General features: G+C 41.6%; 1 protein-coding gene across 1 annotated transcript in view; it reads left to right on the plus strand.

Moving 5' to 3' along the window:
- The window catches only part of LOC135545982 (ecto-NOX disulfide-thiol exchanger 2-like), a 289,160-nt gene extending 272,733 nt beyond the window's left edge, over positions 1-16,427 (plus strand). The window contains exons 14-16 of the mRNA XM_064974014.1: positions 8,142-8,250; positions 10,611-10,696; positions 15,502-16,427. Coding sequence (XP_064830086.1) covers positions 8,142-8,250; positions 10,611-10,696; positions 15,502-15,633 — 327 coding nt within the window. The 3' untranslated portion in view covers positions 15,634-16,427. The remainder of the gene's footprint in view (positions 1-8,141; positions 8,251-10,610; positions 10,697-15,501) is intronic.
- Positions 16,428-26,716: the final 10,289 nt, after the last annotated feature.

A 26,716-nucleotide genomic window follows, 5' to 3' on the forward strand; every position in this document is an offset into this window, starting at 1 on the left:
CCAACAAGTAATCTAACTAACAATTCCAAAACTACTGTCTTATATACACAAGTGTAAGGGGATAAAGAATATGTACATAAAGATATATGAATAAGTGATGGTACAGAGCGGCATAGGCAAGATACAGTAGATGGTATCGAGTACAGTATATACATATGAGATGAGTATGTAAACAAAGTGGCATAGTTAATGTGGCTAGTGATACATGTATTACATAAAGATGCAGTAGATGATATAGAGTACAGTATATACGTATACATATGAGATGAATAATGTAGGGTATGTAAACATTATATTAGGTAGCATTGTTTAAAGTATGTATGTTTGATTGTCTCTCTGTTAGGGTAAGCTACACTACAGTTATTTAAATGCCAATATGATGCCAACAAGAAACAGACATTTTACTTGACTATAAGGAATGCGGCTTCTGAAGCGGGATTTAAATCCACAACTAGGCAACCAGAATTGTCAATAAAATAATATTGAGCTGCTACGTGAAGCCTGCATGTCTGCTGCCTGTGCGCAGACCACTCTCTCCTAAAAAAGTACTTTAAAGTTTTTTAAATACAGTGACTTACCAAAACATTTAGTTTAAATAAAACATATTGCTACCCTACCATAACACACTGCATAAAAAACTATAGCAGCACATCAATCAGTGACATTTATTGTTGTAAGGGAAAAAATACAGAACATTTTACAAAGGAGCAGAATTCTACTGTCTGAAAAGGTACAGACTTGATGTGACACTTTTTTAATTGTCTGAAAAGTTATCAATTGTCGCTATCGACATGTTACTGTAACTGTGTTCTATGACTGTAAAGGTTTGTGGTAGATATAACTTTATTCCTCGGCCGTAGTGGTCATACATGCGTAATAGGACAATTATTCTGCATTGTAAATTGACTTGGATAAAAAACTTGGAAAAACCCCAAAAAACTATTCATGTCAGTTTAAAAGTTAAGCAAAATGGTTAATTGTCACACCCCTACTGAGTACTACTCATATTTGCAATCATGGTTGTGGCTGCATGATGTTATGGGTATGCTTGTCATCAGCAAGGACTAGGGAGTTTTTTTTAGGATAAAAACATAATACAACTAACTATAAGCACAGGTAAAATCCTATAGAAGAACTTGGTTCAGTCTGTTTTCCAACAGAAACTGGGAGGTTAATTCACCTTTCAGCAGGACAATAACCTAAAACACAAGGTCAAATCTACACTGGAGTTGCTTACCGAGACACACATTGAATGCTTCCGAGTGGCCTAGTTACAGTTTTGACTTAAATTGGCTTGAAAATCTATGGCAAGACTTGAAAATTGCTGTCTAGCAATGATCAACAATCAACAGAGCTTGAATAATTGTTTAAAGAATAAAGGGCAAATATTGTCCAATACAGGTGTGCAAAGCTCTTAAACTTATCACCGCCAAAGGTGCTTCTACAAGGTATTTACTCAGGGGTGTGTATTTATGTCAATTTTATATTTCTGTATTTAATTTTCAATGAATTAGCAAAAAAAAATCTAAAAACATGTTTTTACTTTGCCGTTATCGGGTATTGTGTTTAGATGGGTGAGGATTTTTTGGAATTCATTTGAATTCAGGCTGTAACACCCCAAAATGTAGAATAAGTCAAGGGGAATACTTTCTGAAGGCACTGTACATCAGTCACAAACACACATACCCGACCCTTCCTCTGCCAGCCTGTCAGAAGCCCACAGTAAACAAAAGCTTGATCATTAGCATCGCTAACACTCTCAGCTTTCTCTCTCTATCTCTGTTTCCACCCTCTGGTAGAACTATTGCTGTCGACTCCCTCTCTGAATTATCTTCCTGCATTTGTCTCCCCTCTGATCTTCCACTGCATCTGTCTGATGTGAGTGTGTGTGGTGTGTTTTCAGGTGCTGCTGGGTACTGAATGTATGTGTATGTATGTGCTGTCAAACAATTAAAATAATTAATCTCATCATTTTCTGTAGTTAATTGTGATTAACAGCAATTTTTGAATTTGCTCAAATCTGACCATAAAGAAAGATATTTCTAATTAAAAAGCAGTGCATTGAGTTACAGGCACACTATGCTGTGGGACGAAAACACAAAATAATCTGTATCAGAAACTAAATGCTTCCAATATTTAAGGAGGCCTGACTACTAGCGCTCACTAATACACACACACTCAAGTACTGTTAAAGCGACAGCCAGGCATTCTAAATGAGTGTTCTCCCAATTTCAGATTGTATGGTTGATTACAGGAAAAAATTACTGGCTCTACAAAGAACAAAGAGCATTTAAACTTGCCCAACAGTGTTATGAATTCCACAGAAGACAATGACAACAGGTCAGCCCGGTCTGAATTAATGTAGGCTAAAACAACCATTAGATCTAGCCGAGGCGACTTCAACATGCACTAGTCCATAAGCTACTACAACTAGAACTGGGATAATTGCGATAAATCATTTGACCTGAGACCTATAACAAAAACAGAAGCTAAATGGAATGGATGTCTTGTTCTGATTAAAATAGTTGTGAGAAGTTAGTTATATCAAGAGGCATTCAGCCAAATGGCATTGTACACATTAGTTTGGTTAGCTACTGAGCTAACGTTATTATAATTAGCTAGCTATTCTGTACAAATGATCTTGTGGCTGTTATCTAAAGAAATGCCTGGGAATGTGTTTGATTGAGCTCTCTGTAAGTCAAACCTGTGAGTGGATTCTTCAAACAGACAAGCGCTACATAACAGCAGTTGCCACCGAGTGCAGTGTCTGCGAGGAAACACATACGCTTAAAAAGGGCCCGTGCGGTGAAAAATGGAGATTCGATTAATGACATCAATAAAATCATTAACAGCATTAACTTTGTGTGTATGTCGAGGTTATTATAGTCAACGAAAACTGAAACTAAAATAAAAACAACAATTAGAAAATCTATTTATAGTAACCTGAAATTAAACTAAAACTACTAAAACTGTGTAAAAAACAAATATTAAAAAAATAAAAATTATGTTAAATTGTAGTTTTTGTCTTCTAATATTTGGATAAAAAAATCAAGGTATTCAAGTTTTTTTTTTTACTTTTACCAACTTGCCGACCAATGACTGGGCCAAGCTAGAGCAGCTTGTGAAGTTCCTGGATCCATTCGCAATTCACACCGACGAACTTCAAACTGATAGACAGTTGCTGTCTAATCTAGTGCCGTGCATTCTCAACTTTGAGGCACAGTTGCAGTCAACTACTGTGGTAAAACAGTTGGCACAGGTCCTCCTGAAGTCACTGCATCAGCGCTTCGCATGCATACTGAATCCTATGGCAGCCAACATTGAGCCAACCCCTGCAGCATGTTGCCTGATGGACGTAAGGATGTGACTGGCACTTTGCTCAATGGAGATGGAGCCAGTGATGAGGGAAGCAGAGCCTTTTGTACTTCAGTAATTAGAGAGAACAGACGTGGAGCAGCAGGACCCCAGGAAGATGCCAGCACAATGAATCATCTCGACCAAAGTGCTTCAGAAATATAGCTTCCTCGCATCGAAGATTGTGTTTGAGGTCACTGTCCAGCTGGATGGTCAACCTGGCAGAGCATTTAGTGTCACATGTGAGCTGCGGAAATACCACTTCTGGCAGGCAAGGATGGCTGTTTATCAAAAAAAGTGCATTGTGGCACTGGATCTGGTTTCTTTCCATGCATCCCAAGAGTTTTTGGAGAGCTGGCTGGCTGTGAACTGATATATTTGTGACGTGTTGTAATGATTATGTTTTTGCTGTTATTGCAGCTGTTTTTATTAGCCCTATTTGAAGGGATTCGTCAGTGATGCATGTTTAATATTACATACAATGCCTTGCGAAAGTATTCGGCCCCCTTGAACTTTGCGACCTTTTGCCACATTTCAGGCTTCAAACATAAAGATATAAAACTGTATTTTTTTGTGAAGAATCAACAACAAGTGGGACACAATCATGAAACGACATTTATTGGATATTTCAAACTTTTTTTTACAAATCAAAAACTGAAAAATTGGGCGTGCAAAATTATTCAGCCCCTTTACTTTCAGTGCAGCAAACTCTCTCCAGAAGTTCAGTGAGGATCTCTGAATGATCCAATGTTGACCTAAATGACTAACGATGATAAATACAATCCACCTGTGTGTAATCAAGTCTCCGTATAAATGCACCTGCACTGTGATAGTCTCAGAGGTCCGTTAAAAGCGCAGAGAGCATCATGAAGAACAAGGAACACACCAGGCAGGTCCGAGATACTGTTGTGAAGAAGTTTAAAGCCGGATTTGGATACAAAAAGATTTCCCAAGCTTTAAACATCCCAAGGAGCACTGTGCAAGCAATAATATTGAAATGGAAGGAGTATCAGACCACTGCAAATCTACCAAGACCTGGCCATCCCTCTAAACCTTCAGCTCATACAAGGAGAAGACTGATCAGAGATGCAGCCAAGAGGCCCATGATCACTCTGGATGAACTGCAGAGATCTACAGCTGAGGTGGGAGACTCTGTCCATAGGACAACAATCAGTCGTATATTGCACAAATCTGGGCTTTATGGAAGAGTGGCAAGAAAAAAGCCATTTCTTAAAGATATCCATAAAAAGTGTTGTTTAAAGTTTGCCACAAGCCACCTGGGAGACACACCAAACATGTGGAAGAAGGTGCTCTGTTCAGATGAAACCAAAATTGAACTTTTTGGCAACAATGCAAAACGTTATGTTTGGCGTAAAAGCAACACAGCTCATCACCCTGAACAAACCATCTCCACTGTCAAACATAGTGGTGGCAGCATCATGGTTTGGGCCTTCTTTTCTTCAGCAGGGACAGGGAAGATGGTTAAAATTGATGGGAAGATGGATGGAGCCAAATACAGGACCATTCTGGAAGAAAACCTGATGGAGTCTGCAAAAGACCTGAGACTGGGACGGAGATTTGTCTTCCAACAAGACAATGATCCAAAACATAAAGCAAAATCTACAATGGAATGGTTCAAAAATAAACATATCCAGGTGTTAGAATGGCCAAGTCAAAGTCCAGACCTGAATCCAATCGAGAATCTGTGGAAAGAACTGAAAACTGCTGTTCACAAATGCTCTCCATCCAACCTCACTGAGCTCGAGCTGTTTTGCAAGGAGGAATGGGAAAAAAATTCAGTCTCTCGATGTGCAAAACTGATAGAGACATACCCCAAGCGACATACAGCTGTAATCGCAGCAAAAGGTGGCGCTACAAAGTATTAACTTAAGGGGGCTGAATAATTTTGCACGCCCAATTTTTCAGTTTTTTATTTGTTAAAAAAGTTTGAAATATCCAATAAATTTGTTCCACTTCATGATTGTGTCCTACTTGTTGTTGATTCTTCACAAAAAATACAGTTTTATATCTTGTTTGAAGCCTGAAATGTGGCAAATGGTCGCAAAGTTCAAGGGGGCCGAATACTTTCGCAAGGCACTGTAAACATAAGACAAATTTGCCATGACGTAATTTGTTGTTTGATCCTCTGTCAAATAAAGATACTTGTTTCTTCTTATATCTACTACTAAAGTAAAAAACAACAACATTGGTCTGATGTAAACAGTTTCTTTCCGCCAGATTTCTTGCACCAGTCTAGGCACTTATCCTTGAAATCCAAGTCACATTAGGATTGATTTATAGTTTAAACCTAACCAAAACCATGTCCTGGCCATAGAGTTCCTTGCTTGCCATCCTTGCTTGCCAGAACTGGTATTTCCGCAGCTCACACGCGACACTTAATGCTCTGCCAGGTAGACTCTCCAGCTGGACAGTGACCTCAAACACAATCTTCGATGTGAGGAAGCTATATTTCTGAAGCACTGTGGTCGAGATGATTCATCGTGCTGGCATCTTATTTGGGTCCTGCTGCTCCATGGCTGTGCTCTCTAATTTGCTGGTGTACAAAAGGCTCTGCTTCCCTCATCAGTGGCTCCATCTCCATTGAGCAAAGTTGTTTGGAGTCCTCTAGTGGCCAAAAGCCTGTGTTAGCATGGCCAACGCCATTCAGGGCTTTCGCTGTTTAGATTTAGTCAACTGGGCGGGACTTCCAACTTCATTGGCTGATCCCTCCTGATAACCCGGTTGGCATGACCCAATGACCCAGTTGGAGTTGTACTATTTTAAGATGGAGATGGCCTCAATGCACACAGACGACGTCATGACACCGATACAGAGATGTTATGTCTATCCAAGTCTATGGTCCTCGCCCATCACCTCATGTATTACTTCCCTCTAGGGTCAAGAAGTTACAAAAAAACTGACTATAGGCCTACAACACATAAATGGCTCCTAGCCTCCCACGCATATGCTACTTTCTGTCGCGAACACTAACACTCGAACTAAATCATATAAACTAACTGAAACTAAGCTGAATGTCATATAAAATTACTAAACTATATTAACTGTGTGTGTGGACGTGTTTAACTCTACCAGAAGTCCCCACAAGAATAGTAAACAAACAAAAAATACTATTTCTATGGAGAGGATTAGGTTTGGGGTTAAGGTTTAGGGTTAGGGTTAAATAAAATAAATACATAGGAGCTAGGGTTAGTTTTAGGGTTAGGAGCTACGGTTAGGTTTAGGGTTAAGGTTAGGTTTTTTGGTTACGGTTAGGGTAAGGGTTTAGGATTAGGGGTTAGGGAAAGTAGGATTTTGAATGGGACTGAATTGTGTTTCCCCACAAGGTTATATGAACAAGAATGTGTGTGTGTGTGTTCCCCATATTATAATTGTATTTATTGAATGTTTGTTTCTATATAATCCAGGTACCAGCTGAGTTATTCCAGTTACAAACTTTAAAAATAATGATATTGTGTGGTTGTTTCATGTGTGTTTGGATGGGCTAGGCTAATGGTGTTAATTGAAAGCCCTCCCACCAAGTTAGCCTGCTTATTAGTTACAGGTGCATAAAGGTTTGGTAGTATCACAGATTATCCATAATATTGACCACATACTCTATGAAAATAAATGTCTTAAAACATGTCAGGCAGTTTGGAGGAGGCATGATCTGCTGGGACCATTCTAGCCAATGAGAGGGCAGATACCCGTGTGAACACCCGGCACAACGGTTTCCACTAGTTGCCGCAGAAAGTGGCTCTATCATAGATAATCATGAAAACTAAAATGTACTTCTTGGCCATTATTTAAGGTTAGGGTTACGGTTAGCAGTGTGGTAAATCACACTTTAACTATTGAAATTGGAGAAATAGGCAAATCTTATGACTGTGGCAACTAGAGATGACCAGGCACAACTTTCTCAAAGTTGCCAGCATATCACATGTCCTACTTATATCAGTATACTCGTAAAAAAACAAATCATTATGAAACTTATATTCGATCAAATAAGCCACACACAGCAAAGTAAGCCATTACAATTTTTGTTAACCAAATTCGACACACTCTTCTTTTTTTCAGCAGCAAACCACCCTGCATCCCACTGCTGGCTTGCCTCTGAAGCTAAGTAGGGTTGGTCCTGCTCGGGTCCCTGGATGGGAGACCAGATGCTGCTGGAAGTGGTGTTGGAGGCTCTCTTTCCTCTGGTCTAAAAAAAATATCCCAATGCCCCAGGGCAGTGATTGGGGATATTGCCCTGTCTAAGGTGCCGTCTTTCGGATGGGATGTTAAACGGGTGTCCTTACTGTCTGTGGTCACTAAAGATCACATGGCACTTATCGTAAGAGTACGGTTTTATCCCCGGTGTCCTGGCTAAATTCCCAATCCAGCCCTCATACCATCATGGCCACCTTACTATCCCCTTTAACTATCTCTCAGGTCGTTGTTGTTAATGCGAATGTGTTCTGTCAATTTATCTGGTAAAATAAGGGTAAATAAATAAAATCCTGGCTTGGTGAGTGAAAATAAATGAAAAACCGCCACCTGCTGGAGAAGACAGATTTGGGGCTTAGTTATCCCTATCGCGTCACTTTTTCCTCTCTGAGAGAATGCAAGGATGAGTAAGGAGTATTTGCACATTTTTAGACCTAATAATAAAACTCAAGATTTTGAGGAAGTCTGTTCCAGTCATATTTTAAACATTTTTTATGTGACATGCAACAGCCAGATTTGTCACAGTGTGTGTTTGTGTGTTCTCTACCAGTCTAACAGTGTTTTCAACTCCTTTACTGTAGGAGGCATCAGCGTTAGAAGTGGTGTCCTGCAGTCAGGAGAAGGAGAGTCTGCCCCCGGAGAAGAGTCCCTCCAATCCTGTTCACTCTGAGAGAGAAGCCTTGCTAGTTGGTATGTTCACCTAACAACATTACTATAATGTTATATTAACCTAGTTGGAGGAGAAGATTCCCCCAATTCCTGTCCACTCAGAGAAGCCCTGCTACTTGACACATTCACCAAACATTATTGCAACCTTAGTCTGGTAGACTCTGAGGAAGAAGCCTTGCTTGTTGGTATGTTCAGACAACATTACTACAACCTTCTAACAACATTTGTAGGTACAATGGAGAACATTCACCTAGCGCTATCCACTCTAGGAAAAAGACCCTGCTTGTTCATACACTGCTTGTTCATTTAACTGGTTATTGTTAGCGAAACTATCCACAATCATCAAAGCTGTTTTTTTTGTGGAAAGCCTGGTTTTCCTCCCCTGGTTATTCCCAGTTCTCTGGGCTGGTTCACATGTTTTCAATGTCTGGTTTACTGAGGCCTTCAGCATAGTTTTATGGCACATTCTCCACTTCAGTGGAGGGTTCTTTCCATGGGGAACGGTTGGTTCTGGATCAAATTGGTTTTACGAAAGTAAGGTCTTGCTGAGATACAAGGGAAAGTTATTGTGGCATTACGATTAGGCCTATGCCAGATGGCAGGATGCACACTATTGTGTGGTAGTGGGAGTTACCTGTCCTGTCCCACAGTGGTGTTATTCTAGAATAATCATATATTTGGCATAGTTGGTTAGGTAGTCAATGAGGCGCTCCCTCCCTCCATGCCGGCCCACTTTAGCTGCTCAGTGAAGTAGATGGCTGCTGAGGATTCTGGGTGTTCTCTGTCAGAATTGTTCTAAATTACATCTTGTTTGAAGATGAAGTGAGCACCATAGAGAAAAAAGGACATTGGCTCAAAAGTGAACTCATCTTTAACTGCTTTGTCTGTCCTTCTAGATGGCAAAATGATTACCAATGAGATGAACACTTAAAGGAATGTTATATATCGTATATGTGCATCTCTGAGCAATGTTATATTGATTTCCGGGGTCATTTCATGTTTTATGTGTATCTGACCTATTCAGCGTTCAAGCAGGCAGAAAAACAGCCAGAATGACGCAGTTTGTATGCATAACATTGTCTTTAAAAAGAAGAGAAAACGGATGACTAAACGCTGATCAAAACAAAGACATAGAGAAGGAAAGAACAGATGCTCTGCTTTTTTCAAGACTAGAAGTTTGATAATAACAAAGCACTTTCTATTGAACTTCCATGTTTCTCGGAGAGTGGCTGAATATCGAGGCTATAATTACACATTCAGTTAGAAAATGGAACTGTAGACATCACCAACTACAAAGTTAGCATTGTCAATTAGCATCAATATGATAATAGTTATCAATAGTTATCACTTTAGATAACTAGGCTTTGGAACAGAGCAGCTACTGCTTTCTCCACAAGTCCCTTTATAACTAATCATACAGTTCTGATTCATTTGCTATAAATTATTTGGACATTTGAAGGCTTTTGGACCCATTCAAAGTATATAGACTGATTTCAAGTTATGCTTTTCTGTATATCATTGGTCCAAGCCCAGCCATTAAAACACACATCTGATCAGAGTTGTTCTCCTCCAGTGTCTCACCTGGTGTGTTTGTTTTCTGAGCTGGCTCCTCAGTGGGCTCATGTTATTACACAGGGGTTTAGGACTATCAGTAGTGCATCATCATATCAATTAGCTGATAGCAGATGTTAGTGTTGGGATGAGTGAAACACCTTTGTGTGTGTGCGTGAGTGCGGGCGTGAAACCCCATGCTGCTCTGATCAGAGAAGCTTTAATGTAGAGAGCAGCATCAAAGTCTTCATTAAACACTTCTCTTAATCTGGACGGTTTAAACACAGGTCTTTCACAGAGCTGGGAGTGTTTTGGGGAAGAGAGACACACTTGAAGTGTACAGATACATTTTCACTTCAGTCAGACAAGATGAGTTAAGTAGAGTGGTCTCTTGAATGTGAGGTTCTCGCTGGCTTTCATGTTGGACAGATCGGTGAATGAATCAACATTCAAACTTAATGTTGTTAGTTAGCTATAGATTAGCTATACGTTAATGGTCTACAGTTTGATACGTTGGATGGCATGTTCTCATTGGCTTTCATGTTGGACAAATGGGTTAATGAACACTCAGACTGAATGGGATCATACCGTAGAATAACTTTAGTGTTTGAGTTATAGTTCTAAAGTAATAGCCTATACTACTGTATGATAAGATGGGTGAATCAACCATTTTATATATATATATATATATATATATATATATATATATATATATATATATATATATATATATATATATATATATAATGGTTATAGAGTTATAAGTATACAGTAATGCTAATGCCAGTTTAATTGATACTGTATTGAGGTATCTCTTTCTCCTTCCTCAGGGATCATCTCTGCATTCCTCCATGTCCATCCATTTGGAGCCAGCATCGAGTACATCTGCTCCTACCTACAGCAGCTGAACACCAAGGTACTGCTGGCACAAGCTGACACTGACACGCACACGCACACACACACACACACACACACACACACACACACACACACACACACACACACACACACACACACACACACACAGACACACACACACACTAACCAGGTTTCCATCCAACCATTTCATGTGGATGAATTTCCTGACACATGGAAAAGGTCACGCCTGGGCTGCAATAGGAAATGCCGGTACAATTGTATAAATGTCGACAGACAATGTGTTAGTTCGACGTGTTAGTTCGACGTTTGTGTTGGTAAAATGTACACTGCTCAAAAAACAAGGGAACACTTAAATAACACAATGTAACTCCAAGTCAATCACACATCTGTAAAATCAAACTGTCCACTTAGGAAGCAACACTGATTGACAATAAATTTCGCATGCTGTTGTGCAAATGGAATAGACAACAGGTGGAAATTATAGGCAATTAGCAAGACACCCCCAATAAAGAAGTGGTTCTGCAGGTGGGGACCACAGACCACTTCTCAGTTCCTATGCTTCCTGGCTGATGTTTTGGTCACTTTTGAATGCTGGCGGTGCTTTCACTCTAGTGGTAGCATGAGACGGAGTCTACAACCCACACAAGTGGCTCAGGTAGTGCAGCTCATCCAGGATGGCACATCAATGCGAGCTGTGGCAGGAAGGTTTGCTGTGTCTGTCAGCGTAGTGTCCAGAGCATGGAGGCGCTACCAGGAGACAGGCCAGTACATCAGGAGACGTGGAGGAGGCCGTAGGAGGGCAACAACCCAGCAGCAGGACCGCTACCTCCGCCTTTGTGCAAGGAGGAGCAGGAGGAGCACTGCCAGAGCCCTGCAAAATGACCTCCAGCAGACCACAAATGTGCATGTGTCTGTTCAAACGGTCAGAAACAGACTCCATGAGGGTGGTATGAGGGCCCGACGTCCACAGGTGGGGGTTGTACTTACAGCCCAACACCGTGCAGGATGTTTTTCATTTGCCAGAAAACACCAAGATTGGCAAATTCACCACTGGTGCCCTGTGCTCTTCACAGATGAAAGCAGGTTCACACTGAGCACATGTGACAGACGTGACAGTCTGGAGACGCCGTGGAGAACGTTCTGCTGCCTGCAACATCCTCCAGCATGACCATTTTGGCGGTGGGTCAGTCATGGTGTGGGGTGGCATTTCTTTGGGGGGCCGCACAGCACTCCATGTGCTCGCAAGAGGTAGCCTGACTGCCATTAGGTACCGAGATGAGATCCTCAGACCTCTTGTGAGACCATATGCTGGTGCGGTTGGCCCTGGGTTCCTCCTAATGCAAGACAATGCTAGACCTCATGTGGCTGGAGTGTGTCAGCAGTTCCTGCAAGAGGAAGACATTGATGCTATGGACTGGCCCGCCCGTTCTCCAGACCTGAATCCAATTGAGCACATCTGGGACATCATGTCTCGCTCCATCCACCAACGCCACGTTGCACCACAGACTGTCCAGGAGTTGGCGGATGCTTTAGTCCAGGTCTGGGAGGAGATCCCTCAGGAGACCATCCGCCACCTCTTCAGGAGCATGCCCAGGCGTTGTAGGGAGGTCATACAGGCACGTGGAGGCCACACACACTGCTGAGCCTCATTTTGACTTGTTTTAAGAACATTACATCAAAGTTGGATCAGCCTGTAGTGTGGTTTTCCACTTTAATTTTGAGTGTGACTCCAAATCCAGACCTCCATGGGTTGAAAAATCTGATTTCCATTGATCATTTTTGTGTGATTTTGTTGTCAACACATTCAACTATGTAAAGAAAAAAGTAGATATATATTCTCATTCATTCAGATCTAGGATGTGTTATTTTAGTGTTCCCTATATTTTTTTTAGCAGTGTATTATGCGAGAAATGGAGGCATATTCTTGTGTTGGTAAAATGTATTATGTGAGAAATGGCGGTGGAAACGCCTTTATGCGCAAATATGATATGATAACCATCACATGGAGGTAAACTGAGTGATGCGATGATATGTTGTGTGGTCCTCCCACTATGACTCGGGAAAGCATGCAGTTTATTAGGCTACAGATGAAATAAGTTATGATGAACTTTACAGGGTGGTGAATATGCAAGGGTATATCAAGGGTCTTATTCTGGTGACATGATGATCGATGCTTGGCTGCCGTTTGACAAATACAAATGATCTCATCCATAATAATATTATTGTGTAGGTAGCATACCCGCTCTGCGAGCTGTTGGCTCAAGCACACGTGCCAAGATCAGAGTGGGCACATTTGCTATTTTACATAACAACTTTTGTGACAAAACCATCAGTAGAGTTGTAAATGCCCATTTAACTAGTTTATTTTATTTTATTCAGTACATGGGAATTTAACCACAAAAAATTGTCTTAATGTGCACTACGTCATCAATCACAGCCTTTTATACGCAAAAAGTCTGTTTGATGGAAACACATCTCTGGTGGGAAAATGCAAAAAAAATAAAAAATATGCCGATTTTTGAACATACGTAGAAAAATCTAGCTACTGACACACACGCAGCATGTCATGATGAGCAGCAGGAGCCATCCTGGCGCACTATTCCAGCATGCACATGCAAGCATGCACACACACACAGTCATCCTGGCACCACAGACACAGACACACAGACACAGACACACAGACACAGACACACACACACACAGTCATCCTGGCACCACAGACATAGACACACAGACACAGACACAGACACACACACACACACACACACACACACACACACACACACACACACACACACACACACACACACACACACACACACACACACACACACACAGCAAGCTGAGCAATAGAGCCATCCTGGCACAACACACACACACACAGAGCACAAACTTGGAATAAACTCCCCTACTGGGCTGTCATACAGTATTGTCCTGATGTATTCCAGGGCCACACGGTGCAGTTGGAGCACCCTGGTGCAGTTAGCCTCGCCCAAATGAAATGTGAATCATCCCCTTGACAGCAGAGCCCCATCGTGCAGCAAAAGTTTCCTCACACAGCCAGATCCTTCTCATCAAATCAAAATCCTCTCATGATGCTGATCCCCAGGTTAGAGTTGGGGTTGAAGCAAAGGCAAGTCCCACTGCCTCCAATCTCTGTAGCTACCATAGACATGAATATAGAACATTTCCTTGTATCCCCAGTGTTCTTGAGGAAGTGTCTGAGTCTAATTTCCCTGGACACTGAGACCTGTTAGATGTGGATCATTCCTGTCTCTCCCTGACAGAGCTGAGCTGTTTCATTTATTTTGACGCTTCGCTTAAACACCCATCTCCACATGTCGGGCTCCTCAGGGGCCTTCCTTGGTTCTTACCTCTGTTGTCGTCTGCCAGAGAGATTATTTTCCTTTCTCTCAACCACATACACTGAGTGTTCAAAAATTCCATGACATAGACTGACCAGGTGAAATGTTTGGACCCGTTATTGATTTCCCTTGTTAAATCCACTTCAATCAATGTAGACGAAGGGGAGGAGACAGGTTAAACAAGGATTTTTAATCCTTGAGACATGGATTGTGTATGTGTGCCATTCAGAGGGTGAATGGACAAGACAAAAGATTGAAGTGCCTTTCAACGAGGTATGGTAGTATGTGCCAGGAGCACCGGTTTGAGTGTTTCAAGAACTCGAGCGTAGCAATTTCCTGTGTGTATTCAGAATGGTCCACCACCCAAAGGACATCCAGACAACTTGACACAGCTGTGGAAAGCATTGGAGTCAACATGAAGCTTTGACACCTCGTAGAGTCCATGCCCCAATGAAAGGTGTTCCTAATGTTTTGTACACTCAGTGTATGAATAACGTCTCTTTTCGATCTATCATGCCGACCCAAACCTCTATCCGATAACATGGCTGGTGGAAACCCAGAGGGGCATAGTAGCCATGCCTTGCCTAAATCAGGCTGGACAAAATAATGTTTTGTACATGGTGTATATGACCACAACACTCACTGCCACCACCGCAAGGAGGCCTTCAGATATAATATATAACCACTCTCACTCTACCTCCATGATGAGGCCATCAGACAAAGGACTATGGGACCACCAGCCCACCTCCACCCTGAGGCCTTTTGACATGACTAATCTTACTGCTACCTCCATGAGGAGGCCCTCGTGAATATATTGTATGACCACTCCCACCGCCAACTCATTAAAACCACTGCGTCTTCACCACACTGACTCATTCCTTCTCTATCCTTTTGGCTTTTCCACTCTGTCTGAGGATGTTTTTGTTCCCACGCTACCTCTCTGTAACACCACACAACAAGCCCACAGGGCTTTGTCAACAGTACTGGCTGAATTCACCAATAACAACATTACTCTCTACTTATCTACTGTGTTCATGATGCACTGCTACATTGTTAATGGTGATACACACATATCTACACTAATGCTTAATGCATACTGACAGGTTTACCAATCTGGTTCTTACAAATCTGTTTTTTCTCTGCATAAAATTATACAGTGCCTCCTGCTGTCATTGTTTTGTGTAATCTCACCCTTTTAAAGTGATGCTATATGCCAATGTGGTGCTATTGCATATGTAGGTGTGGGTTTGTGCTGTATAGTGTGTGTGTGTGTGTGTGGGGGGGGGTTATTGTTTGTCAATCAGATCCGTTTTTCAGAGATGTGTGGCTCTTTTTGAGTTTGTAGGAGTGTGTGTCAGATCTGTGTGTTAACTTTGTATTGTGTTTGTGGGTGTGTGGGAGTGTATTTATCAAATTTGTGTATTTACATTGTGTGTGTGTGTGTGTGTGTGTGTGTGTGTGTGTGTGTGTGTTTCAGATAAATACAGGGGAGGTGGATGCTCTACTGGGTCGGCTACCCTGTACCTTCAGACAGGAGTTGACGGGGGTAGGCGCCAGCCTGGAGAAACGCTGGAAGTTCTGTGGCTTCGAAGGCATCATGATCACATAGAGCATTACGGGGACACGGGGGAGGACATCACAGGGACACAGAAGAAACACCATTGAGCTCAGGCTGAATTATTAGGACACTCTATTATGGAGACCGGTACTGGTCCCTGAGACGTTGCTCACCGGTCCCTGCGATGGTTAACTGGCCTTGGTTTAGTCAGTTCTTAAAAGCTAGTTATAATGTAAACAGTTTGCTGGTCCCAGGTATAAATAAGGTTGAGAAACACTGGCATAGAGCTCTGGCTGTATTATTAGGACACAGAAGTAAAAACATAGAGCTCAGGCTGCAGAGCAGGCTGTGACACTGAGGAAACAGCCTCTCTGTATGGGTGACAGAGAGGTTGACTCGTCTCCAGGGTGATGGAGATCTTTATAACACCACCAAATCCACGATGCTCTTCTCTGTGCCCAATTTTGCAACGCCTCATGGGATAGAACAGCACATTGGGAGTCCCAAAGGTGTATCAGTCCGAAGGTGCCAGGGCATTGGCTGTTTGTCCTTCACATGGGCAGACCAGACCATTCCCAGAGCCTCTAATTGGTTAACTCTGCTGTCACTCAGCTAGGAATGCTACCCAAGGAGGTAGGATCTGCTGAAAATGTTCCACCTCCCACCCCTCTGGCCTCTCTCACTCTCTCTTTTTTTGTTCCTTGTTTTTATAATTCTATGAATAAAAATCAATATATTTCTTAATTTTCTGTAAAGGCTGTTAACAGTTGCATAGATTGATTTGTTTTACTACTCTGTAAATGCTTGGATGATATTTTTAAATTAAAAAAAGCAATCTGAAGAATTGAGAATAGAGTTTTATTGAATAGAGTTCTTCTCACTGGCGCTTAAGACTATATACCGGTAAGCTGCTTGTATATGCAATGTGTGTAGATGTGGTATGTAGCATGAGTGTGAGTGTGAGTAAACTGCTAATCCAAGTCCCCAGCCACATGAGGAACCTTCAGCCTGCCAGCCTCCGGACATGAAGTCTCAGAGGTACACACTCTCTCTCGCTCGCTCTCTCCTTTTCTCACATACATACACACACACTCTATCACGCGCACACACACACACACAGAGCAAAACGCAACTGTTACACTCCATTATGCCTGTGGCCAGCCATAACTGGAGAGGTGCCTGAGACCGTAAGGGACTTGAGGCCACCTTTTGTGATGCTGGTTTTCTTCCCTCTTAGCTCTGGCCAAGGCAAATCATCAGACTTACAGAGATACACACTCTTGGGATCATCTTAATGAAGTATACAGACTTAATGAAGGCTGTATCACAACCAGCCGTGATTGGGAGTGCCATAGGGCAGCGCATAATTGGCTCAGGTTCGTCCGGGTTTGGCCGGTGTAGGCCGTCATTGTAAATAAGAATTTGTTCTTAACTGGCTTGCCTAGTGAAATACAGGTTAAATAAAACAGTTTATTTTTTATTTTTTACTAATTATCTAATTATAGAGGCAGGTGTATGTGTGTCTGCATGTGTGTGAATATGTGCTTGTCTGGGTGAGCATACATACATGTGTGTGTGTGTGTGTGTCTATAGAAGCCATTTTTATAACAAAATAGAGGTTGCCCCTCCAGGTTGAATCCTGGCAGCGAGGACCTGGAAGTTCTTCCCAAAAGCCAGCGAGAGCGTTCCAAATGCAATTTGTCTGCACGCTCTCTTCCCCTGTTTTGCTTGGGGAAACCAAATGTTACGACACACGATTTGCGCTCATGAGCCTCCGCCTTCTCCTAAGGCCTTGTGTATAGAACATCAAGTCCATGAGCTTGTCAGAACACCATCCATCCTACCTGAATTAATAATAGGTATTGAGTTGGTTTTCCCCCTGCAAGACTCCCTTCTATACATATTAATTTGTCTTGGCATGTATTGTTAAGATGGGTCCAAAAGGGAAGAGTGAACACGCATATGGCAGAATCATAGAGCGGAGTGGAGATGTGTGTGGAGTATTATATATAGTATTCTTCTAATCCCTAGGTATATATATAAAAAATAAAATAAAAATGTTACCCCTTTTTTCTCCCCAATTTCGTGGTATCCAATTTGTAGTAGTTACAGTCTTGTCTCATCGCTGCAACTCCCGTACAGACTCAGGAGAGGCGAAGGTCGAGAGCCATGCGTCCTCCGAAACACAACCCAATCATGCCGCACTGCTTCTTGACACAATGCCCATCCAACCTGGAAGCCAGCCGCACCAATGTGCCAGAGGAAACACCGGAGGAAGCCCGCTACCGGAGTTGCTAGTGCGCGATGAGACAAAGATATCCCTGCCGGCCAAACATTCCCTAACCCGGACGACCCTGGCCAATTGTGCGCCACCTCATGGGCCTCCGGGTCGCGGCCGGCTGCGACAGATTCTGGGCTCGAACCCAGAGTTGTCCGGGATAGGGAGGGTTTGGCCTGCAGGGATATCTTTGTCTCAGGAACTTGTTCAGTTTGTCTCAGTTGTTGAATCTTGTTATGTTCATACAAATATTTACACACAGTGAGAGGACGTTTATTTTTTTGCTGAGTTGATGTAGCTTAAGAAACAAGGTTCATGAAATCAATAATTTGCTAGTAACAGATGACATTCATATTCTGACAATCTCTGAAACAAACTTAGATAATACCTTTGATGATACAGTGGTAGCAATATATGGTTATGAGATATACAGAAAAGACAAATGCCAGAGGTGGAGGGGTGGTCGTTTATATTCAGAACCACATTCCTGTAAAGTTTAGAGAGGATCTCATGTTAAATACTGCTGAAGTAATATGGCTACAGGTTCATCTGCCTCACCTAAAGCCCTTTCTGGTGGGAAGCTGCTATAAACCACCAAGTACTAACAGTCAGTATCTGGATAACGTGTGAAATGGTTGATAATGTATGTGACATCAACAGAGAAGTATATTTTCTGGATGATTTAAATATTGACTGGCTTTCATCTTGCTGCTCACTAAAGAGAAAGTTTCAAACTGTAACTAGTGCCTGCAACGTGGTTCGTTGTAGTTACAAATAGCACAGGAATGAAATCATCTACATGTATTGATCACATCTGTTATGACTTCTATGAATGGCGGGTGGAGAAGTCAAGTGCAGAGAGCAGGTAGTTCCGTACGTGGATCTTTTATTCCAATGACAGTGGAAAAACGGACATGCAAAACACAAGGGCGCATGAAACAACCTGTCCAAATAAACAGGACTAAACTGTCCGGAAAAATAGAGATCACAATAATCAACCAACACCATAAAACAGAGAACAAACCCGCACAATAACCAGCGGGCCTAGTGCCCTTAAATAGCCTACAAACAAAACTAAACTCAAAACAGGTGTAACCAATTAGACCCAACTAACAGAAACAAAAGGAAAGGGAATCGATGGCAGCTAGTAGGCCGGCGACGACGACCACCGAGCGCCGCCCGAACAGGAAGAGGCACCAACTTCGGCGGGATTCGTGACAACATCTTTACTAATGCTGCAGAAATTAGCTTGAACGCAGTATCCAAATCCATTGGGTGTGGTGATCACAATATAGTAGCCGTATCTAGGAAAGCCAAAGTTCCTAACACTGGGCCTAATAGAGTGTTTAAGAGGTGATTCCAATGTTGTTGATGCAAATAATATTTGTTGGTCTGTGGTGTGTAATGAGAACCAACCAGATGTTGCACTTGAGACAATTATGAAATTGCTTATCCCAGTTACTAATACCCATTAAAAAAATAACTGTAAAAACATTTAAACATTTAAATTGGTGAGGAATTGAAAAATGTTATGGTTGAGAGGGATGAGGCTAAAGAAATGGCAAATAAGTCTGGCTGCACAACAGATTGGCAAACGTACTGCAAATTGAGAAATCATGTGACTAAACTGAATAAAAATAAGAAACTACACTATGAAACAAAAATAAATGACCAATAATGATAGTAAAAAACTTTGGAGCAACTGAAATTAAATCTTGGGCAAAACGTAAACTCCACTCCATCATTCAATGAATCAGATGGCTCATTCATCACAAAACCTACTTTTCCAACTACTTAAATTATTTTTTCATTTGTAAGATTAGCAAATTTAGGCATGACATGCCAGCAACAAACGCTGACACTACACACCCAAGTATATCTGACCAAATTGTGAATAAGATAAGCATTGTAATTTTGAATTCCGTAAAGAGTGTGGAAGAGGTGAAACAATTATTGTTGTCTCAACAATGACAAGCCACCAGGGCCTGACAACTTGGATGGAAAATTACTGAGGAGAACAGTGGACAATATTGCCATATCTTCCATTTGCTTTTTGAGTAAAGCAAGTTTGTCTAGAAATGCTTATGACTCAAAACTATACACGTTGTTTCAGAATGGGTGACAAGGAAAAAGTTAGTCCTAAATATTTCAAAAACTAAAAGCATTGTATTTGGGACTAAAACCTAAACCTCAACTAAATCTTGTATGGAATCATGTGGAAATTGAGAAAGTTGAGGTGACTAAACTGCTTGGAGTAACCCTGGATTGTAAACTGTCATGGTCAAAAAATATTGATACAACAGTAGCTAAGATGAGGAGAAGTTTGTCCATAATAAAGCTTTAGGCACTGCATCTCAGTGCTGAAGGTGTCACTACAGAACCTACACGGCTTGCCCTTAGATGTACACAGAAAGCTAACATTAATAATATGCATGTCAATCTCTCCTGGCACAAAGTGGAGGAGAGATGGACTTCATGACTGCATGTATTTGTGAGAATGCATCGAGCTTTCTGTTTGAACTACTGGCACACAGCTCAGTCCCCAAATCCAGAACAGACTATGGGAGGAGCACAGTACTTAATAGAGCCATGGAACTCCATTCCACATCAAGTAAATCATGCAAGCAGTAAAATTATATTTAACAAAACAGATAAAAACACATCTTATGGAACATCAGGGACTGTGAAGCAACACAAAGATAGGCACAGACACATGCATACAAACACACAACATACTCACTGCACAAACGTACACATTGATTTTATGTTGTAGAGTAGGGGCCTGAGGGCACACCTTAATGTGTTTTGAAATCTGTTGTGAATGTATTGTAATGCTGGATGCCAGGAATGGAGTAGCTGCAGTAGCTAATGGAATCCATAATAAATACAAATAAAAATACCATACAAAACATACAGGGAGCATAGATTGTTTTGGAAACAAAAGCATTAATTTCATTTCTATTTTGCAGGAGCTGAAGTTGCAGGCTCTCGGTGCCCTTTAGACAGAGAGATGCAGACAGACAGGCACTGATCTGTGCCTCATTCCACTGGGCGTTCTGCTTCCCCTTCAAGCACTATAAAGTATACATTACATTACCGACAGTATGGGGACAACTGCTCGTCGAACATCGTCGAAGGCTTTCCACTAGATGTTTGAACATTGCTTCGGTGACTTGCTTCCGTTTAGCCACAAAAGCATTAGTGAGGTCGGGCACTGATTTTGTGCGATTAGTCTGCGTTTCAATTCATCCCAAAGGTGTTCGATAGGGTTGAGGTCAGGGTTCAGTGCAGGCCAGTCGTCACGGCTCCTCCTCTGCATTGCAGGGGCGGTTCCTCCTGCAGGCAGAGGAGGGTCGTTAGTGATTGGAGTCACCTGGGATCAGAGTATTTAAACTGTCACTAATCACCTCTCTCTCTCTCTCTGCTCCTCCAGGCATGAACCTGTTTTGTTTGTTCTTTTGTAGTTTTGCATAGTTTTCACTCAGTCATTCACACACACAGATTCACGCATCCCTGCACTTTACATACACCTTACATTATGATACTTCCACACCTCATTCCTTTTTCTTAGTTTAAAGTTAATAGTTTTGTTTACAATAAAGAACGTTTTTAATTGGCCTATACCTGTTGTTCGCGTCCCCTCATTTTTGCCACAGGCTATGAGCCTAAGTTCTTCCACACCGATCTCAACAAACCATTTGTGTATGGACCTCGCTTTGTGCGCGGGGTCATTGTCATGCTGGAACAGGAAAGGACAGAATCAGCTAGACTTCCCTAACCTGTTTCCACAAAATTGGAAGCACAGAATTATGTAGAATGTCATTGTATGCTGTAGCGTTAAAATTTCCCTTCACTGTAACTAACGGGCCTTGCCCGAACCATGAAAAACAGCCCCAGACCATTATTCCTACTCCACCGTTATTGCTTCTAGACATTTCCACTTCATAATAACAGCACTTACAGTTGATCGGGGCAGCTCAAGCATGGCAGAAATTTGACGAACTGACTTGTTGGAAAGGTGGCATCCTATGACGGTGCCACGTTGAAAGTCACATTCTACTGCCAATGTTTTCTATGGAGATTGCATGACTGTGTGTTCAATTTTATACACCTGTCAGCAACAGGTGTGGCTAAAATAGCCAATTACATTGATTTAAAGTGGTATCCACATACCTTTGTATAAATAGTGTATCTTGTCATAGTGGGCGAATGATGGTGCAGTTGACAGATGCTTCAGTACTCGCCCACAACAGGGTTTCCCAACCTCGGTTCTGGGGTCTCCACTGGGGTTTCCCCTGGGTTCAGGTTTGATTTTTGCACTAGCACTGCATAGCTGATTCAAATATTCAACTCCTTTTCTAACTTTCATTATTTGAATAATTTGTCTCGGGCAAAAAACTAAATGTGCATCCAGAGTGGTCCGCAGGACCGAGTTTAGGAAACCCTGTTCTTCAACAACAGGCTCCGATGATAATACTGACCGTTTCTATCCTCACCGGAGTTGCAGTGTTCTGTCAAGCCCAATCTCCCTATAGACTTGATGCCTCTGTTCGACAGGAGACATTAATAATTAATGTTTTCAGACTTGAGTGACATTTTCGGGGAACCCCAGCCTAATTAAGGGATCTCGGCCTAAATCCGCTCGCGGTCACCGGTCAATGTGTTTTCCATTTGGGGTTGTCTTATCACCATACTGGAGAGAGTTTATCATTAATTAAATCCAAGGGGGATTCAAGATTCAACCAAAAGCTATTCAAGGGTGCCAGCGAGCCTGGGCAGCCACTAGTGGACTTCATGGATCTCTATTATCGTCTGGACTTGAGGTGCATAGCAGGTAATATACTCCTGTCCCCTGTCGACTGGTGCTTACATAAAACATACTTCCTGATGTTGCACCACACATTCAGCCAGGGGTTAACAACAGACTGCTACAACCTGATTGGCTGAACATCAGGAAGTAGCATACCTAGTCATTGGAAAATGGTGTTTAATAAAGAAAGTATGCATATTTGCCCAGTTTTATCCCGTCTTCTTGCCATTAAATGTAGTTAAGGAGGAAATTGAAGCCATTGCTGCCTGAATGTTTTATGTTCGAACCGGTCGCCAGGGGACACGAGGGTATTACAGGCTACAAAAGCTGATACGCACATTTCCCTTCTTTGGATTTATGAATCTACAGAAGGTGATGTTCGGAAGATGTCCTTGAGCAGCTTCCCTCATTCTGCTCGAGTTGTTTTGAATAACAAATACAGGAGCCTTTATCTCAGAGGCTGTGGTGTCAAACAATGAATACCCCAGAGTGTCATAAAAGAGTTTAATCCCTTTTAAGACATTCAAGTTTTGTGTGATAGGAGTTATTGGATGTGAGACGATAAGGTTATTTGGGGAGATATGACATGCTTGAGATAATTCTAATTACTCCAGTCGCTATGACACTTCCTCAAGCCATCGAGATCCAGTTAATTATAAACATGGTCTCCCCTGAGTGTGTGTGTGTGTGGTGTGTGTTTGCATATTTGTGGTTGCAGCTTATAATCCTATGTGTGTTTAGGGGTGTGAAACTTGAGGGTACTTCAGAAAAGTTGGAAAACTGTTCGAAGGGCATGGCTCCATTTTTCCCCGTGAGCCCTAACCTGACTTTCCAGGCTGAGCAGGGTTGGCAGAAAAAGAAAGCATCAAATTTTCAGGCTTTGCGTCTTCTTAGCTTTTCCCCTGAAAAGCGGATGTATCTGTTTTTTTACAACCCGCTGAGGGTGCGTGGCTCATCAAGGCCGCTACACACAGTGTTATTTTCTACATAGTTCTACATACTTTAGTGCGGCTCAAATTTTGGGACGGACCGTACACGACTATCCGTCGCTCTCTTTGTGCAGGGTGTGTAGGGCCCTTAACAAAGCCCATCTGTAAACAACTCTGAGACGGAAGTTGCCAATGACCCTACTGCACACAAAATGCTATACAATATAGAATTCAGATAACCCACTGGAAAGCCCTCACATGAGGTGGTGAGTCAATAACGCCCCCTATGGGCCACAAATGCATCTACATAACAATATAATATATTCCACAGCTGTGATGGTGATTTGCTATGGCAGCTGGTACAGTGCCTTCAGAAACTATTCACACCCTTTCCATTTTGTTGTGTTACAGCATGAATGTAAAATGCATTAAATGTAGATTTTTTTGTCACTGGCCTACACGCAATACCTCATAATGTCAAAGTGGAATTGGGTTTTCAAAATGTTTACAAATTAATTTATAATGAAAAGCTGAAATGACTAGTCAATAAGTATTCAACCCCTTTTTTATGGCAAGCCTAAATAACTTCAGGAGTAAAAATGTGCTTAATAATAAGTTGCATGGACTCACTCTGTGTGCAATAATAGTATTTACCGTGATTTTTTGAACGACTACCACATCTCTGTATCCCACACATACATTTGTCTGTAAGGTTCCTCAGTCGAGCAGTGAATTTCAAACACAGATTAAACCACAAAGACCAGGGAGGTTTTCCAGTACCTTGCAAAAAAGATCACTTATTGGTAGATGGGTAAACATTTTTAAAAGGTAGACATGGAATATTACTTTGAAGTTATTTGATTTATTAGGATACCCATTAGCCGATCCCAGTGGTGACAGCTAGTCTTGCTGGGGTCCAACATATAAAATAAATAAAAAGACAGACAAAAGACTTTACAATTTATATACATTTAAAAAAATGAACATGTAGTGTGCTTGCATGTGCATCTATCAGTTATACATATTGTACATGTCAGTGTTTCTTTAGCTATTTTTTGAGATGGAATGGAGTTCCATGCACTCATGGCTCTGTGTAATACTGTATGTTTCCTTGAATTTGTTCTGGACCTGAGGACTGTGAAAAGACCCCTGGTGGCATGTCTGGTGGGGTCCGTGTGTGTGTCAGTGCTGTGTGTATGTTGACTATGCAAACAATTTGGTTTCTTCTAAAAACATGAAGTGATTCTGTTAGTCTTCCCTCCACTCTTAGCCAAAAGAGACTGGCATCCATAGTATTAATATTAGCACTCTGATTACAATGACTAGCAAGACGTGCTGCTCTTGTTCTGGGCCAGCTGTAGCTTAACTAGGTCTTACTTTACAGTACTTACTTTGCAGACCATTTGATTGGACAATAACCAATATAAGATAAAACTATAGCCTGCAGGACTTGCTTTGTGGAGTGTGGTGTAAAAAAGAAGAAGCTGTGCACCAATTCATTTTGTCTCCTCCACTTGTTCAACAGCCACACCATTCATTACCATGCTCAGATGAGGTTTAGAACTTAGGGAATGATTTGTACCAAATACTATGCAGTTTATTACTGACCACCCATTCCAAAACTGACTTTAACTCTTTAAGTGCTTCAGTGACTTCATTAGATGTGGTGGCTGACATACAGTACCAGTCAAAAGTTTAGACACACCTACTCATTCAAGGGTTTTTCTTTATTTTGACTATTTTCTACTTTGTAGAATAATAGTGAAGACATCAAAACTATGAAATAACACATGGAATCATGTAGTAACCAAAAAATTGTTATACAAATCTAAATATATTTTAGATTCTTCAAAGTAGCCACCCTTTGCCTTGATGACAGCGCTGCACACTCTTGACAGACCGAGTGAAGGAAGAGCAATACCTTTTAATCAAACGGGTCTGGCAGCGCTTCGGGATGCCCCACACACGGAGACAGAACCGACTTGGACACAACATAACACACAGCATAAAATAATGCACTGTTTACACAACCTACGGTAGCCAGGACCACTATCACACTATCACCAATAGTGACAACCACAGTGTCACATCAAAAGTGACAAGGTCATGGTGCACTCCATGGCACTGATTGAGAGACCATTTTGGTCAAACATAGACACGGCTGATAGACAGGCAACAGCAGTCACACACAGCATCAAATAGAGTTAAAGAGTAAGCAACCCATTCACTCCAGTAGGCCCAGTGGAATCATAATACAAAAACACAACCATTTCATGTCCAAAATGAAATGAACAAACCAGCTATTAATTCCCATTGCAAATATATTTTGTCATGCTCATCACATGACCTGGTGATCTACAGTTTAAATGCAACAATGTTTTCCTGAATCGGGTCACATTTATGCTTGCTCTGGAAATGCGATTCGGAGCCTCCGGAGGCTTGCAGAGGCTAAATTGAGGTCTGTACCACATTGACATGCATTATTTTCTCTTGCGTGCTCTTCTTCTTCTTTAAGGTTTTATGGCAGACTACAATCTATTTATCTATTGCCACCACCTATTGTATTGGCTGTTTATTAGCCTACTATTCTGTATTATAAATTCAGTATCTCAGTAGTATCTCAGCCTTCGAAGGAGAAAAAAAAACGGTGATTGGTTCATTTCTCACTTATCATCAGCATACATGGACACACATGCTCTGTTTAATGCCAGTGGCAAGTCATTTGTAAAAATACAAAAAGAGTAGAGGGCCGAGAGAGCTGGCTTGCATAACACCACACTTTACATGTTTGACATTAGAGAAGCTTCCATTAAAGAAAACCCTTTGAGTTCTGTTCGATAGATAGCTCTGAATCCATGATATGGAAGAGGTTGAAAAGCCATAACAGATAATTTTTCTCAACAACAGTTTATGGTCAATAATATCAAAAGGCTGCACTGAAATCAGTACAGCTCCCACAATCGTCTTATTATCAATTTATTTCAACCCATCATCAGTAATTTGTCAGAGCAGTACATATTGAGTGCCCTTCTCTATAAGAAAGTCTATTGATCATTTGACGGGCAGCCGCCAGGTGGTAAGGGTAGGTAACAACACATCTGCCACACTGATCCTCAA

This window comes from Oncorhynchus masou, chromosome 9, assembly GCF_036934945.1.
Source record: "Oncorhynchus masou masou isolate Uvic2021 chromosome 9, UVic_Omas_1.1, whole genome shotgun sequence".
Classification (NCBI taxonomy): domain Eukaryota; kingdom Metazoa; phylum Chordata; class Actinopteri; order Salmoniformes; family Salmonidae; genus Oncorhynchus; species Oncorhynchus masou.